General features: G+C 42.9%; 1 protein-coding gene across 1 annotated transcript in view; it reads left to right on the top strand.

The window, feature by feature from the left end:
* Positions 1-25,403, top strand: part of PPP1R36 (protein phosphatase 1 regulatory subunit 36) — a 478,699-nt gene that overhangs the window by 389,656 nt on the left and 63,640 nt on the right. The window contains exon 10 of the mRNA XM_086936663.1: positions 18,663-18,848. Coding sequence (XP_086792789.1) covers positions 18,663-18,848 — 186 coding nt within the window. The remainder of the gene's footprint in view (positions 1-18,662; positions 18,849-25,403) is intronic.

Here is a 25,403-nt window from a genome sequence, read left to right as displayed (position 1 = left end):
ACCGCAGTGGTGGTGCCAGGGGACAGCGGCGAGGCCAGTCAAAATCCACCCCTACAGCATCCGCCTCAAAACTTTCCTAGTCCGAGCTTTCAGGCCCATTTGACGTCAGTGGGGGGCAGGGTTCGCCATCACCACCTCCACTGGCGCATCATCACATCGGACAGGTGGGTGCTGCATATCGTCTGAAGGGGCTACTTCACCGTGTGTTGGGGGATCACTTGCAACTTCTGCAAGAGGAAGTTACGGCCCTCTTGGCCAAGGGGTCCATCGAGCGCGTTCCTGGGCCAGAAGTAGGGTGTGGTTGTTACTCCCACTACTTTCTGGTTCCTAAGAAGGTCAAAGGGGGCCCGCGCCCTAACTTGGACCTGCGGAACGTCAACGGCTTCCTCCGGAAGGAGATGTTCAAGATGCTGACTTTGGCTCAGGTCTTAGCTGCCCTGGACCCCGGAGACTGGATGGTAGCATTGGACTTGCAGGATGAATATTTTCACATCCCCGTCCTGCCGGCCCACCGGCGTTACCTGCGGTTCACGGTAGGCCACAAGCACTTTCTGTTTACCGTGCTCCCTTTCGGCCTTACCAGCGCCCCTCGGGTGTTCATGAAAGTAATGGTGGTGGTCGCAGCTTATCTGCGCAGATTAGGGGTGTCAGTCTTCCCCTAACTCGACGACTGGTTGTTCAAGGCGGGCTCGCCCCAGACAGTCGTCAGCCACCTCCAGACTACGGCCGACTCCTGCATCTGCTTGGGTTCTCCATCAATGTGCCGAAGTCACACCTGTGTCCCTCTCAGAAGCTCCTCTTCATCGGAGCGGTTCTGGATTTGGCGCAGTTTTGGGTTTATCCTCCCGAACATTGGGTTCAGGATATTCAGGCTCTGATTCCGATCTTTCAGCCTTTATCCCGAGTCTCGGTCAGGTTGACGCTGCAGTTTCTGGGGCTGATGGCCTCCTGCATCCTTCTGGTGCATCACGCCAGGTGGCAGATGCGGGCTCTGCAGTGGGACCTGAAGTTTCAGTGGGCCCAGCATCAGGGCAACCTGTCTGACCACGTCCTGATCTCGGAGGGCACTGCGAGACAGTTGCAGTGGTGGCTCACAGACCGTGATTGGCTCAACGGCAGATCCCTCTCCCTACCCCAACCGGAGCACATAGTTGTGACGGATGCATCCCTCCTGGGTTGGGGGGGGGGGCACATGGGAGAGGCTGAGATCAGAGGCCTCTGGTCTCCGGCGGAGTCCCGGCTCCACATCAACCTTCTGGAGCTGTGGGCGATCCGGCTTGCACTGAAAGCCTTCCTTCCCTCTGTCCGGGGATGTGTAGTTCTGGTGTTCACGGACAACACCACTGCCATGTGGTACTGCAACAAACAGGGTGGGGTGTGGTTGTGGACCCTTTGTCAGGAGGCTCTGCGCCTCTGGCAATGGCTGGAACACCAGGGCGTGTCCCTGGTGGTTCAACACCTGGCAGGTTCCCTGAATGCCAGGGCGGACGAACTCAGCCGTCGGTGCATGATGGATCACGAATGGCGTCTGAACTCGGATGTGGCACAAGGTCTCTTTCAGCAGTGGGGAGAGCCTTGGTGAGATCTATTCGCCACAGAAGAGAACGCGCAATGTCATCAGTTCTGCGCGTTGGAATTTCCAAGGCGGCACCCACTCGGAGGCGCTTTTCGTCGCAGGTGGAGCTGCGGTCTGTTGTACGCCTTTCCGGCTATACCACTTCTGCCTAAAGTGCTGAAGAAGATCAGGCGTGACCGGGTCCAAGTCATCCTTGTGGCTCCCGACTGGGCACAAAGATACTGGTATCCCGAGCTACTCAGCATGTCAGTCAATCCCTTGATTTGTCTGCCTCTTCAGGAGGACCTTCTGTCGCAGCAGCAGGGGACGGTCCTCCACCCGAACCTGTCCAGTCTCCACCTCCGTGCGTGGACAGTTGAGGCCATTTGACTTGCCTCCTGAAGTCTGTGATGTCATTCTGGCAGCCAGGCGTCCCTCCACAAAATTGCTATACACCTGTAGGTGGAACAGATTTGTGGCATTGTGCACGGCAAAGGCTGTGGATCCCAGTTCTGCCTTCCTTTCAAAGGTTCTCCTCTTTCTTCTTTCTCTTGCCCAGCAGGGCTCTGCTCTGGGCACTATCAAAGGCTACCTCTCTGCCATTTGAGCCTTCTTAAGGCTTCCTAATGAGCCATCTCTTTTCAAGTCCCCTGTTGTAAATAGATTCTTGAAGGGCATCATTCACATGTTTCCTCCTGTTCCTTTCGTGATGCCTCAGTCGGGCTTGACCCTTGTTCTGACTTATTTGATGTACGCTCCTTTCGAGCCACTTCACAATTGTCCTCTTCGTCTTCTAACTCTTAAGACTGCATTCCTGGTTGCCATCACCTCTGCCAGGAGAGCGAGTGAGCTCCATGCTCTATCTTCTCAACCTCCTTTCCTCTCTGTCCATCCGGACATAGTGGTCTTGAGAACGCGTTCCTCTTTCCTGCCCAAAGTAGTCACAGCCTTCCACATCGGGCAGTCCATCACCTTACCCACCTTCTTTCCGCCTCCGCATCCCTCGAAAGAGGAAGAGAGGCTCCACCATCTGTACCCAAAACGTGCGCTCTCCTTCTATCTGGACCGCACACGCCAGTTCCGGGTGGACGACGGTTGGTTATGTAGGCGCTAAGAAGGGACGGGCGGTGCACAAACGAACCATTTCTTGATGGGTCGTTTTGTGCATAAAGGCTTGTTATTCACTGGCTAAAAAGGAGCCTCCTGTGGGGCTGCGCCCAATTCCACTCGGGCCACGTCGGCGACTACTGCCCTGGGTCGGGGAGTCCCCTTGCAGGACATCTGTCAGGCAGCTACGTGGGCCTCGCTGCACACGTTCGCTAGACACTACTACCTGGACAGCCAAGTCCGGAGAGATGGCTTTTTCGGCTGTTCTGTTCTCCAGGACTTTCTGGTGTGATGATTGGTTCGCAGACCCACCACCGGAGTTGGTATTGCTGGGGTATCTATTCCAAGGTAAGGAATCTAACACTAACCTTTTTCTTTCAGATGAACAAGTTACTTACCTTCGGTAACGATATATCTATAAGAAACAGTAGTTAGTGTTAGATTCCTTACCGCCACACCCATCCTCCCTGTTCTGCAAAGCGATATCTAGGGTTAAGGTTCTTCCCTTTGAGGGCCCTAGTTTCATGGCACCAGTCTCGGTTTTTATCATGGCTCTGCGTTTCTGGTACGGAAAAGCTGTGTATATTAACTGACGTCAGCACGCGAGGGCGGCGTCTAAGTACTCGGAAGACATCATCCCGGCGGCAGCAACGCCGACCACGGACGCAGAGCCGCAGACGACGCCTACCGACGTGCAGGGGTACTGCTACGCAAAACTTTCCGGATCCAGTGTGACGCCTGGGGATATTCTAAGGTAAGGAATCTAACACTAACTACTGTTTCTTACAGATATTTTGTTACCGAAGGTAAGTAACTTGTGCAATTGGGCAGATCACAGCCTCTACTTCGGGACATAATATGCATTCTGCAATTGTTGGGAGCTTTTTTGTATAGGATTTACCTTTATCTTCACTGAATCAAAAGTTAAGAAACAACCAAAATCATTAGCATGTCCAGATCACAGAGTAGAAGGAACTTGGTCAAGGACATGAATTATTAGTTGAAATTAAGGTTTGGCATTGTCAATGTCACATGAATCATTACTTTTCACAAAGACCCACCAAAACAGCATTTTGTTCTCAGTTGATACAAATAAATAGACACTATCAGTAGTACACAACACAGTGCATTTCAATTTACACCAAAGATCCCTCTCTAAGAGATTTGCAGGTGAGTTCAGGTTCTAGAGAAAAGCATTATTTTCACTGATGTGACCTAAGGAGACAGGTACAGGATCAGTAATGTAGTGCGGGACTTGTCTGTTAAAAAATATTATCTGCATCAGTTGTTTCACCTGAGAGAGATAGTGTTGTCAATGCAGACCTACCAACACCAGTATTAAGCTATGAGAGGGGCTTTCCAGTAATAACTCACTGCACATACACTCCCTTCTGATCAACAGTATTTAAATCATTAACAGAACAGCCACCTCCTTATGGGCTGTCCTAAAAGGTAGGACACTGATTTTGTGAAATCTGGATAAACCTGGGTTGTTCTAGCTTATTGTGTGAACCCTGGTACAAACTAGGGATGTATGACGTTAAAACGCATAATTTTACCACGCATACCATTACAACTGAATTTTTACAACGCAGGACCCTTTACAACGCATACCTTTATAACGCATGACATTACATCGCAGATACTATTACAACGCATGCCATTACAACGTAAGTATAGGTAAGTATATTATTTGTAAATAGTATTATATTTTTTTTTTAAGTGTAATTAATAAATATTTAACTATTTGTATTTATTAAGTACATTTTTAATTAATGTGATTGTAATTTTAAAATTATATATATATATATACATTTTTAAATAAATATTAAAATTTCTAAAATAAATGTATTTAACAAAATTTAAGTATTTTTATAAAACTGAACCCTTAAAATACCCCTGTTCCCCAAAACCAAACCCAGCCCTGAACCCTAAAAATACCCCTGTACCCCAAAACCAAAACCCAGCCCTGAACCCTAAAAATACCCCTTTATCCCAAAACCCAAACCCAGCCCTGAACCCTAAAAATACCCCTGTACCCCAAAACCCAAACCTAGCCCTGAACCCTAAAAATACCCCTGTACCCCAAAACCCAAACCCAGCCCTGAACCCTAAAAATACCCCTGTACCCCACAACCCAAACCCAGCCCTGAACCCTAAAAATACCCCTGTACCCCATAACCCAAACCCAGCCCTGAACCCTAAAAAAAAACCCTTTACCCCAAAACCCAAACCCAGCCCTGAACCCTAAAAATACCCCTGTACCCCAAAACCCAAACCCAGCCCTGAACCCTAAAAATACCCCTGTACCCCAAAACCCAAACCCAGCCCTGAACCCTAAAAATACCCCTGTACCCCAAAACCCAAACCCAGCCCTGAACCCTAAAAATACCCCTGTACCCCCAAACCAGCCCTGAACCCTAAAAATACCCCTGTACCCCAAAACCCAAACCCAGCCCTGAACCCTAAAAATACCCTTGTACCCTATAACCCAAACACAGCCCTGAACCCTAAAAATACCCCTGTACCCCATAACCCAAACCCAGCCCTGAACCCTAAAAATACCCCTGTACCCCTTAACCCAAACCCATCCCTGAACCCTAAAAATACCTATACTTACCTATACTTACGTTGTAATGGCATGCGTTGTAAAAGTATCTGCGATGTAATGTCATGCGTTGTAAAGGTATGCGTTTTAAAGGGTCCTGCGTTGTAATGGTATGCGTGGTAACTGTATGCGTGGTAAAAAACGCGTTGTAACAGTTACATACCACAAACTACGGCAGTCTCACTCCCAGTGCCCCTATTTCCTGCAGTTTAAACATGATGAACCATGAGGTGAAGCAGAATGTTTCCTTTCTTGTCCTTGGTCCGTTCTCACCTCCTGCACCCTTGGCCACGTTGTTTGTTTGTTAACTCTATTCCTCCCTGGCTCTTCCCTCTGAATGATTGCTGGAATTTACATTTGAAAAGACATTAGTTTGGATTCAGCAGACTCCTTCTTTCTTGCATAGCAACACAATCATTTGTAAAATTGAGAAAGCCATTTCGTTTGCCATTTTCTGCCTGGACCTTGGTCAGAAGGAGCTAAACAAAAGCAGCGTTAACAGCTTCTTGAGTGTTTTCAGTTGCATCCGCTGTCCCAGAATGGTGATTGAAAACATCTTCCAAATTATCCTCATAATCACCAGTGTTTTAACCTTTACAGTTGGTAAACTTAATCCAGTCTGTTTTTATCGGTCATTCTTCAATAACAGCTTCCTGACTTGGCCAATTATCTTTTTCATTTTTCTTTTTTTTGTATTTTCAATAAACAATCTTTATTTCTCTTGGCATGATAATAAGAAACAATTGATCCACATCAGCCCGGTTAGGTTTCTAACATTCAAATACAGTATTTAATTCTTAACTTTTTTGATTTGTCATGTATGTTAGGAAATTGTCATCTGATAGTCACTAGAGTGGCAAGGGGACCAGGAAACATGGATGGTGACCTTTGCCCCTACCTCAGGGTATAGGTACTCTCACAAGGGCAGAGGGGCAGCTAGTTGGAGTCTGGAAATTTCATTGGGATTGTAACTCTCGTCTTTGTTAGCCTAAAGGGCATACAGGTAAGCGGTTATGGCACTTTTTCAAGCTCCCCCCCCCCATCTTGCCACAGTCATTCTTAGACTATGTTGAGAAATAGGCTACGAGCACAACCACTCTGATGCATGGCTTATGATTGGAAATTGAACGCCATCACATTGGGAATGGTAAACATGGTGTCATTATGTCTGCTTCTTGTCTAGTCATGGCTCTCATCACATTTCCTCTTGCAGAAGTCCCCACACTCGCCTGAACTGGAATTGCCTGTGCCCCTGATGCCAAACCATTGGTCCGATGGACTTCTTCCTTAGGTGCATTTTCCAGTGCACACCTTGCCCCCGCCCCAGGTGGTATGGGGAAGTTTAAAATGTCTACCAGACCTTCTTTTCTTCTATTGCTTCTGTATTCTCACTAATAATTTGGGGCAACATAAAGAGAAAGCGGGCGTAATGGAAACACAAGCCTGATTGTTTGTCCTCAAGTGGATAATTTGGTATCTCATTCCCTCATAGGTGTCTTTCAATCCCCACACATTACATTCTTGGTTACGCTTCATAGACTCCTCATTAAATTTTTAAAAGGCTGCCCATTGTTGCTATTCCTCCTCAAAGCTTTTGCCTTCACCCCTCCTGTTTTGCTGGATTGGTTTTTGTTGGCATTAGGGCTTTGTGCACTTTACCAATGCTTACCAGTGCTAAAGTGTTTGTGCTCTCTCCCTAAAACATGGTAAGAGTGGCCTACATCTGATTGTCACATTTAATTTACTTGTAAGTCCCTAGCAAATGGTACTGCATATACCCAGGAACTGTAAATTAAATACTAATAGCGGGCCTGCAGCACTCATTGCTCCACCTACTGAATCAGCCTTTTCAAACCTGTCTCAGGCCTGCCACTGCAATCTGTAGTGCACTTTTACAATGACATTTTGACCTGGCAAATTAAACCTTTTGCCAGGCCTAACCAGTCCTTTTTAGTAGGTATATGTCACCCCTAGGGTAGGAACTAAATGCCCATTGGGCAGGGTGCATGGTAATTAAAATATGGGTTTAAGTTGTACATGTCCTAGTAGTGAAGAACTTCTAAAGTTATTTTTCACTACTGTAAGTTCTGTCTCTTGCATGGACTAACACGGGGTTACATTCTTACATTTAATAAGTGATCACTCTTAATTGAGAGCAGATACAGATATGCTGTTTACACTCGAATTAATTGTAATGTTAAATCCTCTTTGATAGTAAAGTCAGATTTGTAAGTCACAATTCTGAAAATGCCACTTTTAGAAAGTTTGTTTTAAAAACCACAAGGGTAACCCAAGAATCGCTAGGGACCAAGAGTACTACGTAGTAAGAGAGACAGTGGTCCCTAAGTAATAGATGTAAATGCAATATTTAAAGAAACATAATAGTTCCCATCGACTGTTCCAATGACAATAAACAAAGAATTTTCATTAAATAAAAGTAGGAAATATACCCCCACCGGGATAATTTTAGAACAAGTGTTTAAAAAACGGACAAAACAATAACATAAAGGCAATGAACAAGGTGTGACCGGTAATAATGTGAAAGATAAGGGTCCATTTTTTCAGAAACGAAGCACTTCTGCACTAAAATGAAATGTTTATGCAGAGTCTAGCGGGTAGGAGTGTGGGTTAACGGCGTTTCAAACCCTTACCAATTTGGGATCATCATCAGGACAACTAATAATTTGCCTGAACCATAACTCAATAGTACAATCAGAATTTAACACCTGTTGAGGTAAAGAAGGAGAGAGGAGAAAGAAGATGTTTTATGGAAATTATTCGTTTTGGGACATTTTCAAGTCTCTTATCAGAGCATAGCAATTTCCAGAGCATTGAGAACTTGAGAAGCATGTGAAGCTTGTCTCATTTACATAAGACTGGGAGGGTCATGTGTCTAGTGCCTATGGAAATGATCCTTGTTCAGGAAGCCAATCATGCCGTAACAGTAATGACGAACATCTCCTTGCTGTAAACAAAATTACCACTGACCATGTCGAAATGATTAGAAGTGAGATATGATTGCGCACAATGTTGTAGTGCGTAAGCGATACATGTGCATCTCCATGCTGTATTCATATTGTGTTTGAAAAGTCTTCTAACCTGACTATTGAGAAATCAATGAAAATGCTGAAAACCAGCAACGCTGAGTTATATAGATGTATCTGTGAATGAAAGACCAAAAGTAAGGAACTCTTGAAATTGGAGTACAATACAAGGAAGAAGAACCAAAATATACCTACTGCAAGTCACAATGAGAAAGGCCTCCAATTAATCACCCATTTAGTGAAGGGGAGTCCAGCCATAGTTCAATGAAGGATTACTTATCAGAGCCTAAAAAAGTAATTAATAAAATGTATCAAAGGGCCTTATTATGACTAGGGTGTATGAGACACCATTCGTTTCCTCAGACTGTCTGTCGCCTGTTTCAGAAATTCAGTATTGGCTACCAGGAGACAGTAATTGGGATATCATGTTTTACGACAATTTACACTATCCACACTCTGAAAGTCTGAGGACTTTGCCCCCTGCGTGGCGTCATTTTGGGAACTTTCCACGTCCCTTAAGCCTTTTCATAGCTACGCTGAAGCTACATCGATTGGTTCTAAATATGCGGCTTCCTGAAGATGACATTGAGCCGAAACGTGCATAGAGATATTTGACAATTCCAATGAAAAGCCACTAAGACATATTTAACAATATGAAAGAAAAGCTATTGAGAGATCTTTTTTGCACATGCATCATATTGTATTTATTGTGATCTATTTAATATCTGTGTTATCAATCTTTAAATGAGAATATTATCAAATTGCAGGGATGTATTCTGTGGATTTATGAGAGGGTATGACAGATTGGATGAATGGAAAAGAGAAAACTGTATTGTTGAGATTTATTTCAGATGTTTGGATAGTTTTAATATATTTCAACATTCTATATAAAAAATTGAATTGAATATCAAATAAAACTAATCTATTTTGCCATACCTTCCAGGTTAGTATATTGTATGCCCTCCATGGTGTGAGAGTCTATTATAGATTTAAACTTGTTGAGTTTTTTAAAATGTGAAGTTGCCTAAGATTTCATGATATTGGTTGGGGTGGCATGGTCACTCCCTTTGGTAGTGCAAAACAGCCCTTTGATATATGATCTGAATTGCTTCAAGAGAGTATGGTGCTGGATGTTTGATTTGGTATATCATCACTCATTCAGATGGCGCTGAACATTTTGCCCTCAAGCAGTTGATAGCCTAGCTTATTCTGTTCTGTGATCAGGTGCTCAAACCATATTGGCTGCGCTGTTGTACTGTGGCAACAACATTTTACGATTCTGTACCTTCCAAAAGAGGAAAAGCAACAGAGCAAGAGCCGTGCGGTGTTTCCTGTATCTCTTCATATATGTGCAGTCAGATCTCCACTTGATAAGGAAAGAAAGAGTAAGAGACAAGTGGATAATGTATGCCTTTATTGTGGATCTAATAGACATTTTTTACAAATGCTCTAACAGACCCAATGAGACTTTTCCTGAGAATTACCAATGAAAGAACTAGAACACTTGAATCAGAAAAGCCCTCCTTTTCTCATCTTCACTGGTGTGAGACATTGGGGCTACAGGACTGTTTTAGTATTTGAGTTTGGTGACAGGGTAGGGCTTCCATTCATACTGAAAAGGCATTTCAGACAAATTAGAGCAGTGGACGATTCCACCATTGCTTCCAATACCATCACACAGCATAAGATTTCCCTGAAGCTAACATTCCAGGCCAGGGGGGGTGGAGGAGTGGCCACACTAAGTTGTTACCTTTAGATTTATTAGACACTCCCCATAGCCAGAATATCTTGGGATTGCCATGATTACGAAAACATAACCCCACAATTAAACTTGTTCTCATCTTCCTTACATCATCATAATTCAAAGCGTCACTTCACCCACATGAAGAGTGCTTACTGCTTCGGGCGAAATTGGTACACTATAGGAGTAGGTTGCTACTGATTAGCATGAATTTATGAATGATTTTCATACATGTGCTTTGTCATAAAAAAATATTCTACCTCCAGGAATATTTTGAGGCTTGTTTGGGTATGGATTTATTCCTCCATCGAAGTCTACAGCCAATCCCCTGTCTGTTTTTTTCCCAAAGAAAGGTGAGGGACTCAGCTCCTGTATAGATTCTCGAAGCCGGACTGGTCGTCTCGAGAATTTGGTGTTTTTCCTGAAGGGTGTGGGCCGCTTTTGTTACTGGGGTCCTCTTTTGTAACAGTGCAGCAGTTTTAAAAGCAATGCAGAGTACCTTGTGTATCAAACAGTTATCAGGCAAAAATCAAAGTGCCAAGATTACACTGGGGATTAATGTACCTGCTTGAGAGAGATCAGAGTTTTGTCTAGAGGCAATATTGACTCATCTAAGGTAGGGCAGAACGATAATATGCCTGCTGCAAAGAGTGTGTCCTATGCAATTCACAGAACAGTATTTTATGTGCATAGCTTAGTGAGTTACTGCTTTTGACACAGAGATCCTTTTGTTATTGTGCAGGTCATAAGTTACAATTGTAATCTAGGTTAGAAAGTTAGCTTTTTTGTCCCAGTCTTTCATTATTCTAATTTTGCTAAAAAGGTTTTTTTGGTAGAAATACATTATCATTAGTAAAGTCATCCCTAACCACTTGTGCTACGTTCTGAATCATGAGTTTGTGCTTCCCCAGATCAATCACTCTTAAAAAATGAATACCAGAATGAATGACTCAAATCCTACTACTTGTAGTCCCCTTTGTCTTATGTAACATTTGCTATACTTGGATTTACACACGTATGATTCATTGTCTTTGAGTGCATTTGTGACGTAAACTGTAAGAGACCCTACAGTTGTACGAGAGGCACTATAAAACAAATTAAATGCATGTGACAGAGGGGCTATGGGCAGATGCAGGCACTGTTAGACAGTGATAGTGAGGAAATCATTGAAGAGCCCCAAATAAGATTGCTGTATCCTGGTGCACTGTAAGGTCATCATTTACTATGCTTTAAAAGCTAATACTATTGAATCTATATAGACAAATATATTGTACATGAGTCCAAAAGCGGGTCGCAAGAGGCTTCCGTAAGGTTCGGATGGTTGTGCGTAGGAGGTACAGCAGTGAAGGTGAATCGGAGTAAATCGAACAACAAAATACAAGTTGCAGCATTAGCAGTAATATTTTGGAAAAATATACTTTGGAAACACACCAGGATTGGAGTTTTTGAGCTCGGTGCTATGAGCGGCAGCGGGACGCTTTGGACTCTGGAATCGCCATTTCCATCTCCCCGTCAGTCTGCCGTCAGTTTGCAGAGGCGGGGAAGGCGGGGTTTTTGCCGGCGTTCGAGGAGAGGATCTGAGCGGGAAGATCTCTAACCATTACGGTCAGCGACTTCTGAGCCTGGAGTTCTTGTTTGGAGACTGTTTTGGGGCTTTTGATAGGGGCTCAGCAGGGCTCCTACGGAGTTTCCTTTTCTCCTTTGCAAGGACTAGTAACAGGATGCTGAGAGATTACACAGCAGTGGCAACATCTTGAAAAGGATTGGGGTTGGAGTACTGGAGCAACAGGAACACCCAGGTAAACTCGAGGATTTTTGACATAGCGGAGGAGCGCCGAGCGCTCAAGCGGGGGTGCTCCTTTCACCGGACCTGCAGTACGGACGCTCCTGCCGTGAGGGAAACAGCTGTGGGGGTCTCTGCTGATCAACAAGCGCCGTGAGGGCAACGGCTAAAAACTTCATTACCCAGGTGCCCCTGGGACTACCGGCGCACCGCTGACATGCCTGGCTGCGCCCGGAGGCGCTACATAGCGGAGGAACGCCTCCCGCCCCGCCCCACGCGCGGCAGCGCCAGGCTAAGCCCGGGCAAAGGGCGGGCCGTCTGTGGCCGTCCGGGGCAGGAGGAGGCAGGGCTGGGCCACGACCCCTGGATTAATTCCTATTTCAACGGACTACCGGGACTACATCACGGTATAGTGAGACTCCATGATATAGAAGATCTCGCATGTAGGAAAAAAGTCTATTTTATATGTGGACAGTTCATGTGATAATATCGGTTGTTTATAATTCTATTTTTATATTTTGCTCCCCCTCTAGATACTTTTTATAAACTATATCCATCAGCATGTCCAAAAACAGGGCTCTCCCGGCCACTGCAACAGTAACCATGGACAATTACCTCGTAAAAGTTGTTAGTAAAATAAATAGCGAAAGGAGGATGTCCCTGGGTCTTAACAATTCCCCGCCACCCTCATCCCCATGTACAACCATTGTTACCTCTGATAGGGAGGTACTTAATCATCCGATTAACCTGGATTATTATTATTATTATTATTATAAAACTCCGGATGGTTTGGTGGTGCAACAAGATATCCCTGCTGATTTACAAGACATTAGTGTCCAGCTCCCTACCACTCCAGTTACCCCTATTACCCCTGTTGTTAGAGCAGTCAGGGCATGCAGAAAAATCCTACCTAAGCGGGGGGGTGCTAGGATATCCCTCAAGTGACCCCATTAAAATAGGTGAAGATAGGGACAGTGAGGATAGCGTGCTATTAGACACTGCCCAGCTCAACTTTTTAGCAAGTTTCTTAGAAACTAAAATAGATGGGATCATTAAACCCTTGGTAGATAAAATTAATATAATGGCCTTAGAGGTCAAGAGACTGGGAGACCTTGTAACCAAGATGTCGTGCCCAGGCACAGCATTGTCGTTCGCCCAGGTAGCTGGCTCTAACCCCACGACTACGCAACGTAGCAGCGGCAGCCTGGTGACCTTACAAGCCGCTGGCTCTAACTTGGTAGCTCGGACAGGGAGTGGTTTACCATCCGGAGAGGGCCCGTCTACTGACCCAAAGCAAGCGGTAGGCCACGTTACCCAGGGGACCGCAGCTGAGGCAACCAAGGGTAAGGAGAGAGAGGAGGGTTGGACTGAGGTAAGATGCAAGCGTTTCATTAACTTACCACCAGAGTGCACGCCCTATGTGGTTGTATTAACCAATGTACCTGAGGTAGCAAATGACACCATTCAAGAAACACATGAATCCTTAAAAAATAAGACGGTGTCTTGGTTAAACAGGCAGTGTGGTTTTCCTACTGAATATTCTGACCAAATTCTAACTACCAGGAGGGTTAATTGGATTGGAAGTTCAGGGAAGAGCAGTAAAGGTGATTGTATCATAGTTAACTTTAAGCACCCTCAACATGCAGCCACTGTTCTCCTAAGGGCGGCCTCTTTGCCTGTATCTGACCATAATGTGGGTGTACGATCTCTCGCATTCTTTTATTGTCACCTTAATACTTCCCTTCAGGCTAGCACTAGTATTAGGAATGGTTTGTTTACACCGGCACATGGGCCTGCATTTGTGACACCAATGCATAATCGATTCAATGCATTTAGTTCATTAGATTGTAATGATTTACTCCCTGTGCCTCATTTGTCGCTTGCCCAGGGTGAATATGATAATGGTGAAGACATAGGAAAAAGTGATAACTCTGTTCATATTTACCCGGAGTCAGTAATCCGCCAAGGGTACGAGGCTGTAGATTGTACAAATGTAGTCCAGGACAATAGGGGTGTTAGTAACACTGTTGAAGTCTGTGGCCTGGTTGATTGTAGGAGAAGAGAGATCAACCACGGTGGTCACAGCCTGAATGGAATTACACTTGCTAGCTGGAATGTGGCAGGGATTAGGTCCATGGAGAGGGATCCAGCCTGGATTGATTTTGTTAACAGTTATGATATCCTGTGCCTCCAGGAAACATGGAGCAGGGAGGAGATTAGTTATGAGGGCTTTGAGTCCTACAACCTTCCTGCTTATGGTTCAGGCCCAGGGCGAGCTAAAGGGGGCCTTGTGGTTTTAATATCTATTTTACGCCCTATTGTGGTGAAAAAACACCTGCAAATGGGTGTTCATGGGCATATCCTTTGGCTTGTCGAGACTGGGGTTCGAAGCATTATATTGATCAATTACTATAATAATATTTTTGACAATACTAGGTCCAAAGTGGTACACGATTTAGCTGACGCCCTTGAAAATCTATGCGCAGATTCTAAGGTTGTATTCAACTTTATTTGGGTTGGTGACTTCAATATCAAGTTATGTGAACATTCAACATTGGGGATTTGCGGGGTTACAACTAATGATGGCTGGGATGCTCCGCATTTTAGCCATGGCAGCTACGGAGATGAATTGCATAAACTAATGAACTGTTATGATTTGGAAATCCTAGAACCCTGCAAAGATGAACATGGTCTAACTGTCCCTACATTTAAGAACGGTCTAGGAGGCTCGGTCATTGACCATGTGATTATATCCTCCAATGTAATTTCTAGTTGCGCCACCCCAAGAATAGTTGTCTGTAATACCAGTGATTATAATTGTATTACAATGGAAACTACCTTCTGGGCAGATAAGTCAGTTATAGTGGGACCTACTGTTTCTAACCTGGAACCTCATAGGACTAATGGTGTCAGACTCAGGTGGGCAGGGGATAAAGCCGGGGATTTATCTAGTAGTATTATTAAGGGGAGCTTTGCAGAAATCGATTCAATTTTAGCTAATGTTAATGATCATGAGAGGGTACTGTTGTGTTTTAATAGTATTAACCTAGCTATTAAAATATTGTAGAACTAACTATTGTTTACAACATTTTCTTGGAGGGAGAACCGCCCCACGCCCCCTATTAGTGGTCAAGCTGGCTCGCTACGCTCATTCTCTATGCACTGTACAGGGGCTTGTCTGACAAAATTTGCCAGGGCTGCTCTGGGTTCCGAGTCCAGCTCTGTAGATTATAGAGGTATAAATCACATAACAATTAAGAATACATATTTGTTGGCCCTTATACCAGTGCTCTTGGAACAGGAACGCCAGTAAGAGATGTTCTTCAAACTTGAACTAGGTGTAGCTTACCATCTGATTTTTGTACTAATTGGTGGTAAGTGAAAGATGTAATTTAAGAACAAATCTAATCTTTCTGAGTACAGAGTAAGGCTGTTTACTCCCAGTAGTGCCCCGGTGGCATTTCATTATGTTTTCAACAATTTTCTATGGAAATTCCTAGATATTTTCATTGTGGCATGCATCCTCATTTTCTCAGAAGCTATGAAGCAACATGTACCCCATGTACAGTTGGTATTGCAAAGGCTTTAGGAGAACCATCTGTTTTTGTATTCTGTACACCGTACAGATGGATCCGAAGAGGGTACTTCAAAACTGTCCGTCTCCTCAAACACTTCAACATGTACAAAACCTGCTAGGATTTGACAACTACTACAGAATTTTCAGTTAGATTTTTAAAATTGGAACGCTAATTGTCACTTTATTGCGGGCTGGTTTCATTGAACTCCGATGGCAGAGAAGAATTTCTAGGAAGTAAAGCAAAGTTTCACTTCTTTACCAATTCTCTGCCACTTAGAAACTAGACATCCCTTTTTTGTTGAGGCAGATGCTATCAGGTATGCAGGTCGGACATTATCATCCCAATGACACCCAGATTTTGGAATTCATGGACATTTTACTCCCAAATCCAAGCCCAGCAGAGTGCATTTATAAGATTGAATGATAAATGAGCACTTGCCATAAAATCTACTTCTAAGGAATAGATGCACTACCCTCCTGAGGCTCCGCCTTTCATCACTGTCTTTATAGGCTACCAATATTTTTTCAAGACTTTATTTAAAGAGTTTTTAAACATAGTACAGGATAAACAATAGGCCAACATTCCATCACCTTTTATATTGATAGGTATTAGTAAAAGGCCATCAATATTTGATGTTTCTTTCCCCATCAGAGCATTAACACTAAAGCAGTTGAGATAATCTCTGTATTTTGTGGGTTTAGATTTTGTTCAGACATACTACCCGGTTTGTTGGAATAGTACAGCTGATGCTTTATCTTGCATTGGGATGCCACCAAAAAAGGAAGGGAAATCATTCAGTCAGTCATGGGCGGGAAATCTAACAAGAATTGGTGGCTCAGATGTTTCTGGATCGGGAATACCATGAGAAAGATAGTTTCACCAATGAAGAGAAGCAAAAGTGTCATCTATTATTTTCAGACGGTTTCCAGCAAAAGTTTCTCTAAGAGCTGTGTTTTCTCTGACTTCATCACACAGCCCGCATTATGCATGTCCACCTTTACTTTTTATTCAGACAATGATTCAGAAAATTCCCTATCGCAAAGCAACAGTGGTTCTAATAGCCCACGGTTGGGTTAGAAGAACCTGTTATCCAGATATGTTACATTTGAAGTGTGCATGTCCTCTAAACCTGCCCCTCATTAATGAACTCTAATGCAGAACCGAGTCAGGGTTCTACATTCCAAACCTTACACTGCACCTAGATGCCTGGAGCTTCGAAATACTAGAGGTTCTGTTAGGATCCAGAAAGCCTTCTACAAAGGGGGGACATTCTAGCAGATGGACAGTTTTTTCAACTTGGTACAAGACCGAGACAGTCCATATTTTCCAGTTTCTCGTGTAAAGAAAAAGTGTGTAGCATGTAAAATTAAAGGCTATTCAACTGCTATTCCAACATGTCTTTTTTTCTCCTGATTAAGGTTCAGTTTACCAATTAGTAGCAATGTTTTTTAATCTTAATCATTAAATATGAGGACTCAGTCTTCAGATATTGATATTTACATATTGATTTTTGTGGCGGTTTCCTAAATGTGACAAAAAAGCTGAATATTTTTTGTGGCTTCCATTAAAGGTTAGGCATTGCTTGGTGTAGCAGAAAAAAACTTCTCCAGAATTTCTGAATATGTTGATTATTGAAGGAAGTAATGATTTTTAGCTGTCTTCATAAAGTGCCTAAATACTACGTAACAGTAGCAGAACAAAGGGGATGACTGGGGTATCCCTGCCATGTGTGGCTCATCTAACAATAGGTTCTTGCTTCCGGCGGTACTTGTAGTGCTTATACAATTAAGATACATTCAGGATGTGAATGGGGAGTTAGCAGCAGCTATCCTTGATTTGATATTTAGTTCAAGTGTTTCATGGATGTGATCTAGTAGTCTCTCTCTCCATAGCCTGGTCCGGGTATTTTTAAATTATCTTAATCTCGCTCTGAAGTGCCATCATGATAATGGTGGCTAGTCTCCACACTTTTCAAATCATTAAGCAATACCTGGAAAATGAAGGGCCTGTTGTGTCTGGTTCAACTGGGGATGGTACCGTAGAAGCTGTTCATGCAGCAAACCCAGATGCTCTTTTTAAAGCATTTTGAACCCTGAACAATATAGGACAGGATCACCGTATTCCAGCTAAGTGTCAGTACTCCTTAAAAGGACTTCTAATAAATGGTTCACCCCAAAGTTCCTTTAAAGAAAGTTTAACAAGGGGTGTCTAGATCCCTTGATGAAGTTATCTGAGAAACCATGAATGTGTTTCATACTTTAATAAAAAATTTAAATACCTGGCTTTATCGCAACCAACATTTTAACTATCCCTTCCCCTAAATTAGTTTTTTTTCTCTTTCGTTCGTTTAGGAGTTTAAATCCCCAATGACTGCTCAGACTAAGTTAGCCGCCACCCTGATGATAAATATTTATGTGACTCAGGCCCTTGAATATACTAGTGTCAACTGTTCTAACAACTCAGGGCCATATTATCAAGCAAGGGCGATACATTATCGCCGCTTTTATCGGCAGGAAACCTCCGCTAAAGCGGCGATAATGGGTTTGATAATATGCCCTTGTGAATTCCCATAGAAGCCCAGTTTCTGGTGTTAACCTGGGCTTCTTTGGGAATTCACAAGGGCATATTATCAAGCCCATTATCGCCGCTTTAGCAGCAGTTTCCTGCCGATAAAAGCGTCGATAATGTATTGCCCTTTCTTGATAATTTGGCCCTCAGTGCCAACAAGCTGCAGTCCTTGAGCTGGAGTGAAGTCAGCCATCATCTGATAATGATAATGCATTATGGTTCTTGAAAATCAAGAGCAGGTCCAGAGCAAGGGTGAATGAGTGAGTCTAGAACAAACTGTGTCATGATTTGCACGGTCCAAAGCATCTCTCAGATCCGTGAATGTGCTGCCCACAGGACGTTCCATAAACAGAAATACAACTTTTTGTTAAAACTCAAGACAACATTTTAATCTGTTTTTTTGGTTTCTCACCTACATTACATAACTTGAAATGAAAGGCATGGACTTTTCATAATTGCTGTAAAGAGTAATTCTAAAAAACAGGTGTTTTGCTGGACTAACAATTTGGCTGTGTTGTTTATTCATCTACAACAAAGTGAGTCAATGAACTGCTTTTTTTTCAAGACCATTCTTTTCACTCTTAAGCTTGTTATGTAACTGTTGCTATTTTTTCTTTTTAAAGAAAAAGAGTGTTTGTATATTTAATCAGACTGTATATTTTGATACTGGAAATCTAGCAATAAGCGTCCTGCTATAAGAAGCATCATCCATCAGCGATCCCCAGCCCTGATCTCTCTGATACCATCGCCAAAAGAAAGGGCTGACTACTTATTTCAGCAACATCAGCTGCATCCAAATAGTACCCAAAGACCTATCGACAGCGACAAATGGCTGGAAATGTCATCAGATATGTTTACATCAAAGTAAGTCACAATGCAATTTTGAGACATTTTGAAACACAAGAAAATCCTTGATTTGCAGAAAGAAGTTTGAATTTAAAACCATAAGAATCATCAATTTGATGTACATGCATGTTTCTGAAAATCTGGAGAAGGAATTCTCGGATCTGTATACAGATTTGGATCCTGATTTTATGTTGTAAGTTAGAACACCATTGTGAAAATAATATTCTAGTACCACATAGTGATTTTGCGTTAGATGGTAATGGAAAATCATCCAGTTTCTGGTGGAAGTGCTAAATCTGGAAAAGAAGAGGTGACATTTTCTCCAACGTTTTATCCCTATAATTGATGTAAATCAGCTGAGGGATTCTTCACCAAATCTTGCGTTTCCTGCAAAAATCAGTACTTTTTCCTTAAACAAATGAGGCCTTTGGTCAGGAACACATGTTAAATTTAAGCTGCATAGACTGTTGAGATTATGGCAAGAGGAAGTCTACAGCTACACCCATGCTTACTCAGAACACTGGGGACCCGAAATACTAACAGGCACATGCATCAAAGCCTTTTGCGATCGCAAAATGTGCGATTAGCAAAATTAGCTTTTGCGATTCATCAAGGGTTAAGGCCCTCGCAATTTGAGAATTCACAATTAATTGCGAGTTCTCAAATTGCGATTGCATTTAAGGAATCTCATTTTGCGATTCCTTAAATGCAATGCATGAAAGTAAAAAAATCTGCGATTTCGCTATTTGGGGGAGCAAATTACCATGAAGTTGAACTTTATGGTATTTTGCAAAAACTTTGAAAAATGCACTTTTGGGCATTTTTCAAAGTTTCATGTTGCACACACACATGCCCTTAGGGCATGTATGTGCGCAACATATGTGCATGGATCAATATCAGGAGTGCAACAGGGTGTCCTTTTGACACCCTGGCACCCTTGAAATTGCATTCTCAATTTGCGATTCTCTAATTGAGATTTGCAAATTGAGAATGTCTTCCCATTCATTGGAATGAATGTGGAGGTATTCCTTAATTGCGAGTCGCAATTAAGGAATGTTTAGAAATCGCTATTTTTAAGCGATTTCTAAATGCATATGGTTTTGCGATTCCTTAATTGCGATTCCTTAAGAATCGCAATTAAGGAATTGCAAAAGCCAACAATGATGCATGTGCCTGTAAGTGATCATTCGCAATTTGCCCACTGACTTTCTCCAACCTCTCTCTGGTTTTCATTTGTGGCCTATGTACTAATGGTCATATCACAAAAATTCAGTCACAGGGTTGAATAAAGGCCAGCCTAATTAAAATTAATTAGGCAGGTCGCCATTTACAACTCCCCCACGCCCCACAAATAGCCTAAAAACAAAGTGAAGGAAGCTTACAAGGAACAGCAGGCCACAGTTTGGATGGTTCTCAAATTGCTTTCCTTTGGTGTATCCCCTAAAAAAAAGTATTTATAAAAGATTTAAGGGTTATTGAAAGAAGGAAAGCGTTTCTTTGCTTGAGATTTACAACTGACCCCAAAGAACATGGCTCTTATTATTCCCTTTTCAGGAATATAGTGGCATTACACACTTAGGGCTAGATGTAGGTAAAGTACATTTACCGATTCTAAAATACCGAATTTTACCAATTCGGTATTTTAGAATCGGTAAATGCTATGTAGGGAAAAATTCGGTAAGTATTACCGAATCGTTAAGATTCTGTATTTACCAAATCGGTATTTACCGATTCGGTAATTCACATTCATTCCTATGGGCCTGGAGGCCCATAGGAATGAATGTGAATTACTGAATCGGTAAAATAGGGAAAGAGTCAAGGGTGGCAGGGTGTCACATTGACACCCTGTTGCACCCCTGAATAGTGCGTGTGTGCACATGTGGCACACATACATGCCCTAAGGGCATGTATGTCTGCCACATGGCACTGGTGTAAATGCACAGATTTGCATTTACAGAGGTATTCGTTATTTACCACCAACTAATAGTTGGTGGTAAATAACGAATCCTTGAAGCACTCTTCAAAGTGCTTCCTACATGTCATTTACCGATTCGGTAAATACCGAATCGGTAAATGATGATTTGGTAAATACAGAATCGGTAATTACCGATTCGGTATTTACCGAATCTCCCCTACATTGCAAATGGCTCAATACCGGTCGGTAAACCTGAAATTTACCGAATTTCGGGTTTACCGACCGGTAATGGGCCACCTATATCTGGCCCTTAATCGCATTACATGAGATTTGGAGCACTCCGGCTTCCTGGCGCGGTTGGAAGAAAGTGGATTTACACATGCACATTTTCTTGAACTTTGATGTTTGAAGGTGATTACTGACAGAAAACCGTTTTACCTAACAGACTTCAGATCCTCTATTGCCAACGTGCGGGAACATGTGAACTGAAGGAGTAGGGCGAGGCAACACTACCTGTGTACTAGGGTGTTAACATATCAGGTTGTTGTCCCATCACACTCTGACACAACTGCTGGCCCTCCCACTGGAGTCCTGACTGCTGAAAAATAATAATAATAATAATAATGATTAAGAGTTCTGGTTGCAGCCTGTGGTTGTGTAATTCTTAAAGTGAAAACAATACCTATAGACAACATGAATTACACATCCGAATCAAAGTCACCAAAAGTAATTCATATTTTCCTTTTTTTTATGCCATCTTAAGAGAGCCTAACCTTTCTTCCTTTTACCGCATTACTGGGTTGCACAGAGGCCTTTGATTAATTTAAAGCCTGATTATGGAACATTTATGCATGAAATAAAACCTGCTACCCATCTAAAAAATGTAATTAATACAAAATGCCGTGGGTCATGTAATACTTGTGTTGAGCAGATTTGAACCCATCTGCCTTAATGTTTGATTCCCTGTTTCCAAGTATTGAGTTGGTTCTATGTTGCATCTATAAGTGTATCAGATACTAGACCATTGTCCCTCAGAAACATTATATGTTCTACATTTTTTTTAGACTATGCAACCCTCACCTTTTTTAAGTATCATCATGGTATACCACAGACAAAATAGGTCTTTTTGAGTTTGAAGTCTACATCTTATTAACATTTTTTAAAAAGGCAGTCAAGGGATTCTTTTTAATCAAAGATAATCCTTTCCCTAGCAAGATAAAAGATGTCCCCTCTCCAATTCCTTAGGCGCCATTAGTTTGCTGTGTTACACATAACAAATGCATGTCAGTCACAGTGATTATGATCAAACAATGTGCATCAAATATTTGTAAATAGGTATGTTTCAGTATCAGATATTAGAGCAGCAATGATCTTTTTCCACTTCAAATCTGTAATACACGTCTCAGTTCCCCAATGGTGATGTAAGCGTAAGCTTAGAAGTCTGGTGCGAGCATTGGTTCATACACTTACATATATGTATTAAAAACACACACAAGCTCTTTATGTGCCAGGCTTCTTGCTTGTGAATGGACACCTTCCTCTACACGCCATGATACTCATCCTCAGACCTCCAATGATGTAAAATATTTCCTCTGAAACTTGCAATGTTGCATACATATAGCTACATTGCACTTCCACAGATCCACGCAGCGCTCCACTTTGAATTTCTTTGCCCATTAGAGTTACATACAGCGAACTGTAAGAAAATGGGAAAGAGCTAAATAGGGAAGAATATGAGACTTATAAGCTGTATATGAGTTTTCCTCAAGACAGGCTTTTAACATTCGGGAGTTTTTCCAAATACAAAGTGAACTTAAGAAACACCTCCCGCTTCAGATAAAGGAATCAAGGGGGCGAGTGAAAGTAATATATGATCACAATTCATGAAGAAAAGGCTTGGCAATGGTTAAAGTAGCTACGCATCAGAAATAGACAGGCTGACAAAAAGTTCTGTATCATCCAAGGAAAGTGGAGGAAGGAGATTGGACTAAATCTGTAGGAGAAAGTTTGGCCTGAAGTTACGCTCTTGAATGCTCAGATGCTTAGAGGAGTGAATTTCAAGCGCATCCTGGTCAGTGAACTACACCCTCAAGAAACTGCATGAGTGAAATGCAAATATTCAACGTAACCGCCCTAGGTGCGACTCAGTCGGCACGTGGAAGCACATGGTTTGGAGTTGTCCGAGGCTGGCTGGAAATTAGGATTAGGTAGGCTCTTGGAGCTCGGGTTGTACCAGATGCTATAGCCGTATTTTTAGGAAGTAATAGACATGGGAATTAGGACAAGGAGCATGCATGCTTGGTGGTACGTAGCTATTCTAACCTCTCGGTCAGTGATAACCTAACAATGGAAATCAAGGGACCCGCCCAATTCTCAAGCATGGTTCAGTAAGCTGGTTCGAAATCAAGCGATCCGCCCAATTCTCAAGCATGGTTCAATAAGCTGGTTCGAAATCAAGCGACCCGCCCAATTCTCAAGCATGGTTCAATAAGCTGGTAGGAAATCAAGCAACTGGCCCAATTCTCAAGCATGGTTCAATAAGCTGGTTCGAAATCAAGTGATCCGCCCAATTCTCAAGCATGGTTCAATAAGCTGGTTGGAAATCAAGCGACCCGCCCAATTCTCAAGCATGGTTCAATAAGCTGGTTGGAAATCAAGCAACCCGCCCAATTCTCAAGCATGGTTCAATAAGCTGGTTAGAGTTTACAGTAAATACTTTTTGTATGCTGAAAGAGCAGGGAGGTAGGAAGGTTTTTAAAGTGTGGCAGTGTTTTAAGTATTATATGGAAAACACTTTAACAGAGGGTACTGCATAATAGTACTTTTTTTCATTTTACTCTTCTCTCTGCGCCTTAGGTATTATGAGCGCATTCTAGTCTAATATCGCTGGGCCTATTCATTCGATAAACTTAGAAAATTTGAATAGAAATGTAGGAATGGGAGGTGATGTGTCAAGATGATGAGTTAACAAGTATTACCTAACATAAGGAAAAGTACTGCAACTGGGAGCACTTAATGCTAGCATTTTCTTCTTTTTCTAGCACTTTAGCAATTTTGAATGCACTTTCCTTTCAATATGTTCTCGATTTTTGTTTTCTATTACTGCTGAAAAAGTGGGAATGGTAAGTAGTACGGAGACTTGAACTTTTGGTTCATGTAAAAATAATGAATTAACCGAATGTATGAAAGTTATAGATGGAAACTAAAAATAATTGAATAAAGGTATTTTAAAAAACTGTGCTAACTTTGTGCCAGTGGGTTCTGGCGCTGGTGGGTTCCGGTGCTTGGCACACGCTCAGTTATGTTGATACTGTCATTGGCAGCACTGGCAGAGGCAATGGGTGGTGCACGCTGCAGTGGCCTCTACACTTGAGTGCCAAAACTGTGAGTGACATCTACTCTTTAGACTCTGTTGGTGTGATGGTAATCCTTTTTAATTTTGCACACTCCTTTCTTGAGCAGTTTTCTTAAATACAAAGAACTTTCCATGACTTGTGAACTACCAATAGAGTTTCTTCTACTCCAGGGATCTCCAGCCTTTTTTGTAGAAAGAGCTATTTATTTGGAATAGAACTCATCCTGATCTACTAATATTATAGGAGTTGTAGTTGTAACCCCATTCGAAAAATTATATTAGGGGCCACCAAATGCAGTATTACCACCGGTGATCACCACAGTTCTTTAGGCATGGTTGTCAGAAGTAATGTAAAATAGTCTTTGCCAATGTGGAAGGCCTCTATATGGGTAAAACATTACAGCCGTACCTACAACGCCCCAAACACCAAGGAAATAATATTTGTAATAAGAATCCCCAACGCCACCCCTGCTGGTCCTATTACTATGGAATGGGAAGCAGTGTAGGGTGAGTCTAGAGGTTCTGAAACGCAGATGGGGCAAAGGAGGTTTAGAGGTCTGGGATTTTGAACTCTATTATTTTGCGTCACAGCTGCAACATGCTATCGCCTGGTTAGATACGGACCCCTCTTGGGAGAAGTCCCTACTGGCAGGTACATATGGGGACGGGCAACTGGGAGCGCTTCTGTGACAGGTAAGGGGGCGACGAGAACACGGTCCTCCACTGGTGCGGCTGGTGGCCACGATATGGAACCGGGTGGTACGGCGACTAATCCGAGACAGGCCGTTCACCCCAGAGATGGATTTTTGGCTGATGCCACCCTTTGCCCAAATAGACCAGGTCATGTCAACAGACAAGTGGAAGGAGGGGGGCTTCCTGATGCTGTCCGACCTTTATCCGGACGATAAATTCATCACTTAATAGGAGGCAGTGACCACCTTTGAGCTGGGACCGGGGCAATTTTTCCACTAAGCCAAAATAGCGGCAGCGGCGCGGCAACTATGGCCCTCGTTTCCAGAGGCTCCGGTGTACACCTGAACCCTGGTCACCATGATCGCGATGGCAGGGGGACGCAAGTTTGTGACTCACCTTTACAGGGCACTGAGGGAAGATAAAAAGATAGGCCCCCTAATGATAGAACACAAATGGCAGCAGGTGTGTCCGCAGGAGGTTACACCATGAGAGTGGGAAAAAATACACGAGAGTGTGCGGAAGGTGTCGGTGAGTAATCGCTTCAAGCAAATCCAGTATAATATCATAAACATGACTTATCTCTCACCCAAGAGACTCCAGGCCATCAATA

The sequence above is a fragment of the Lissotriton vulgaris genome, chromosome 9, assembly GCF_964263255.1.
Source record: "Lissotriton vulgaris chromosome 9, aLisVul1.2, whole genome shotgun sequence".
In the NCBI taxonomy this organism is placed as follows: Eukaryota; Metazoa; Chordata; class Amphibia; order Caudata; family Salamandridae; genus Lissotriton; species Lissotriton vulgaris.
This window is presented reverse-complemented; position numbering and strand designations above follow the sequence as displayed.